Consider the following 4,116-nt stretch of genomic DNA (forward strand, 5'->3'; position numbering starts at 1 on the left):
TCGGGTTTTGGCTGCAGGGCGGGTGGGGACGGAAGGGCCGGTTCCGCAGGAGCACCGACAGCCTCGCGCGCCGTGAGGAGGCCGGAGCGTCAGAAACTGACTTTTTAGTAACGGTTTGTGCGTGAAAGCACCGTTCTCCATTCGAGTCCGTTTCGCAGTGTCACTGTCCATCTTGTGACACTTCAGAAATGCTGTCTATCGATTTCAGGAGATCAGCGACCAGCTGCAGCGATTCCGCCCCGGAGACCAGCTGCCTGGAATGCGGGAGAGAGACAGCGTTAGATGAGGAGGGGAGGAGGAAGTGGCCGGGCAGCGTTTTGGTGGTGCTCGCCCGCGTGATGTGATTTTTTCAAGAATTGGTTTATCTGGACTGAAGACTTCACTTCTTGAAGCGAAGCGCAAGAGTCTCAGAGAAGCGAAGTGTAAGAGACTTAGAGACTCTAACGGTTTTACATTAAGTAAAAAAAAAAAAAAAGACCTGCACATTCTAGTTCTTTTTATTACCTAAACTTGGAAGAAAACACGTGGCAGGTAAGTAAGAACGTGGACTAGCTGACCCGGCATACACAACACAAGAACCCGAGTTTCAATCCTAAAAAAAACACTTGGGCTGTGACCTCGGCGTTAGGACGAGCACCTGGGATAGCGTTAGGAGAGTCTTAAAACAACTCACTTTATTGAGGACCGGGAGTTCGTGATGACCGTGAGAAGGTTCTGTAAGGCAACGTCTGCGTTCTGTTTCACGGCGGCCAGACTCGCCGACTGGCCCGACCTCAAGGCTTCATTCTCCGTCCTGCAGTTCTGCAGCTGAACCTAGGGCGGAAACAAACACACACCTGACGTGAAAATAACCACAAAACTCCAGCAGATGCTTTGCAGCTAATGAACGCGTTCATACGGCAATTTATTAGGTACAACAACTAACGAACTGATCCCATAACCAGACTGCCTAGAGAGAACGTCTTCCCAGCTCTGGGGAGCAGCCCCTGACAGAGAACTGCAGCTTCGAAGCCTTTATTAAAACGGAAGACGTACGTTTTCGTGACAGCCTGCCAGCCAGCAGCCCTCAAGTCCGCTTGTTTCCCTGAACCAACCCGGTGTTGGAGCGGCGTATTCCAGCTCCGAGGGTGGGGATGGAAGCTGTTACCTGACCCCGATGCTACCGCCTAATGCTAGGCAGGCTCTGCTGAGCTATCCGTTACAGAGTCATAGAATCATTAAGGTTGGAAGAGACCTCCAAGATCGAGTCCAACCGTCGACCCAACACCCCCACACCCACTAAACCATGTCCCTAAGCACCTCATCTACCCGTCTTTTAAATACCTCCAGGGATGGTGACTCAACCACTTCCCTGGGCAGCCTGGTCCAATGTTTAACCACTCTTTCAGTAAAGAAATTTTTCCTCACGTCCAATCTAAACCTCCCCTGGCGCAACTTGAGGCTGTTTCCTCTCGTCCTTTCGCCAGTTACTTGGGAGAAGAGACCGACCCCCACCTCGCTACAACCTCCTTTCAGGTAGTTGTAGAGAGCGATGAGGTCTCCCCTCAGCCTCCTTTTCTCCAGGCTAAACAACCCCAGCTCCCTCAGCCGCTCCTCAGCAGACTTGTTCTCCAGACCCCTCACCAGCCTCGTTGCCCTTCTCTGGACACGTTCCAACATCTCAACATCCTTCTTGTAGTGAGGGGCCCAAAACTGAACACAGTATTCGAGGTGCGGCCTCCCCAGTGCCGAGTACAGGGGCACAATCACTTCCCTGCTCCTGCTGGCCACGCTATTTCTGATACAGGCCAGGATGCCCTTGGCCTTCTTGGCCTCCTGGGCACACTGCCGGCTCATGTTCAGCCGGCTGTCGACCAACAGCTCCCCAGGTCCTCTCCCTTCTCTGTCAGGTGCCTTCCTACAGCTGCACTCCCACTTGCCCTGTTGCATCACGGCATTCACAGCTCCCAAAGATCGAACAGCATTTGAACAGCACACGCAACTTCGGCAAAATTGCAAGTGAAGTACCACACATCCCGGAGATTAAGTTAACCGTCTGCGTAGAGCTGAAATGTTCTAGTCTAGAACGTTTTCTATAGCATTAGCATATAGGAAACATGAAGCATAGTTAAAATTTTTCAATACCATTTTATAGGCTCAATTTCAAGATGTATGCTTTCAGCCCCAGGACGTTCAGCGAGGCCCTAAGAATACAGAATGCTGACTGCTTCGTACCTGAAGTAACGCGTTTGCCTGTTTCAGTTTTGTAGCACTGTTTTCTGCTTTCACAGCCCGTTTCTGAAATAGAATAAATATTATTTATACCATAGCAGTGCTTTAGGGCACAGCAGGCAGTTTGAGCTACATAGGAATGCATGATTCCAGCACATAACTTGAAGGGATATGGTTTGTGTTGTACCACCTCGTGTTCCGAATGCTTTACGAGATGGGGATGGTGCACCCAGCCGTGCCTGATCAGCTGCCTCCTCCCCTCCCCATTTTTCCTTTCAGATATCTTCAAGTGCCATCCATCACTTCTGGACATTCAATTTTTTTTTCTTGGACAAGAGGAAAAGGTACTCAGTATAAATAAGCAAGCAGGAAAAACGGTTCATATAGGAGGTGTTTTCAGAAGGCTGCAAAAAGGCAACTGAAGGTGTTGATGAACCCGAAAATGGTATTTCTGCAAAGACCTCCCTTATTCTAGGTAATGAAAGGAGTTCTAGACTGGGACACAGTCTCGTTGTAAGGGAAGAATCTGAACCCCTGCCAGAGCTGTTTAGTGGGCGAAGCAATCACTTCAGCCTCCCTCGCTCTCGCGGGGGAGGAAGGAAAAGGAATGGGACTGCACAGTTCCAACTGCGAACAAGCTTCTGCTACTATGGCAAACGCCAACACTCACAGTCATCAGCTGGAGATTTTGTTCCACGTGCTGCACCATTGCTTCCAAATCCTGCGCTTCTTTTTCTTCTTTAATTTTGTTTTCCTCAAGCTTTCTTTCAAGCTTCCTCATCCTTAAAAAACAAGAGACAGTGTTCAGTAAGCACTTGTAGCATTAAATACCTTAGTAAGAAAATTCTAGGGAAGTTCAAGAAACTCATTCTTCCATCTTATAAGAAACATTAAGTCTTCCTGCAGAAGTACACTTCTAGGCTGTGGCTCAGGGGATTTCTTTGTTCAACAGCTATTAGCATTAACGGGAACTATATAGCTGAGTGCAGAAAGGCCGTACAGAAAACACGGCCGTCCGCAATCAGCCTAGATAAGGGTAATTCTGAAACAAACGGTTACCCCATCACCGTGGAAGTACCAGCCGCCTCACTGCGAGGAGCAGCCCAGTGCAGAGGATTCAGATGGGAACTTAAGGAATTGCCACCCTGGATCGGTCACCGGGTTGTTTAACCTCAGGAAATTCAAGTCTCCCAATATCAAGTTGCTCACCAGCAAAAATAAAAATGCTTTTCTTGCTTCAAAGGAGAGAAACTAAGATTCATCATTTTGTTAATCTGAAGCTTTATGAAATGCATCCCGTCAAGCCCTACCCTCCTTTCCGCTAACCGCCTAAACTGCATGAAGCGTAAGCCACACGAGCACACTCAACAGATGCCAGCTTGCTACTTACTTTCCAAGCCTTTTTCAATAAGAAAACCAGGTTTATTAAAGCTTTTTAATAAATAGCATAGATTTCAACTACATTTTTCTTCTTTAAAGACGTTGACTGTTTCCAGTGAGCACCTCTTCTAAGACAACTCCTTGCTTATGTGGTTACTTTCCCCCATACTGTGGCTTACGCACTTGTCTGCTTGAGTTTCAGAGAAAATCTGAAGCTTATTGATCTTGCTTCTCAAACTGGCATTCTCTTCTTTTAGCTAAAAAAATAAAAATTCTCATTAGAAACGAGGGTGTAGTTTCACAACACTACTAACACTCCAAGACCAGGACCAGAAGAAATATTCAGCTTTAACTCTTGTGCTGGAAAGTCTTGCACTTCCTATCACATTCAAGCTTACTTTCGCACCTCGTTTTCCCCTCTCGAAACCATTCGACTTCCCTAACCCTGCGGGGCACAGAAATGTGGCACCAAGCAACCGGTGCAGATGTGACTAACCAAATGTTGTTAATTTCAAATTGATATGA

At 47.6% G+C, this 4,116-nt stretch overlaps 2 protein-coding genes across 2 annotated transcripts in view; one reads left to right on the forward strand and one right to left on the reverse strand.

Moving 5' to 3' along the window:
- Positions 1-89: 89 nt before the first annotated feature.
- On the reverse strand, positions 90-4,021 carry SDCCAG3 (serologically defined colon cancer antigen 3). Its single transcript, XM_009322143.1, has 6 exons — positions 3,998-4,021; positions 3,775-3,848; positions 2,882-2,993; positions 2,215-2,277; positions 674-813; positions 90-254 (listed from the first exon to the last, which is right to left on the reverse strand). The coding sequence occupies exons 1-6, from the start codon at positions 4,019-4,021 to the stop codon at positions 161-163; spliced, it is 507 nt and encodes a 168-aa protein (XP_009320418.1). The 3' UTR covers positions 90-160.
- Positions 4,022-4,051: 30 nt separating this feature from the next.
- The window catches only part of PMPCA (peptidase (mitochondrial processing) alpha), a 7,592-nt gene continuing 7,527 nt past the window's right edge, over positions 4,052-4,116 (forward strand). The window contains exon 1 of the mRNA XM_009322144.1: positions 4,052-4,070. Coding sequence (XP_009320419.1) covers positions 4,052-4,070 — 19 coding nt within the window. The remainder of the gene's footprint in view (positions 4,071-4,116) is intronic.

This window comes from Pygoscelis adeliae, unplaced genomic scaffold (genome assembly GCF_000699105.1).
Source record: "Pygoscelis adeliae isolate BGI_AS28 unplaced genomic scaffold, ASM69910v1 Scaffold114, whole genome shotgun sequence".
In the NCBI taxonomy this organism is placed as follows: domain Eukaryota; kingdom Metazoa; phylum Chordata; class Aves; order Sphenisciformes; family Spheniscidae; genus Pygoscelis; species Pygoscelis adeliae.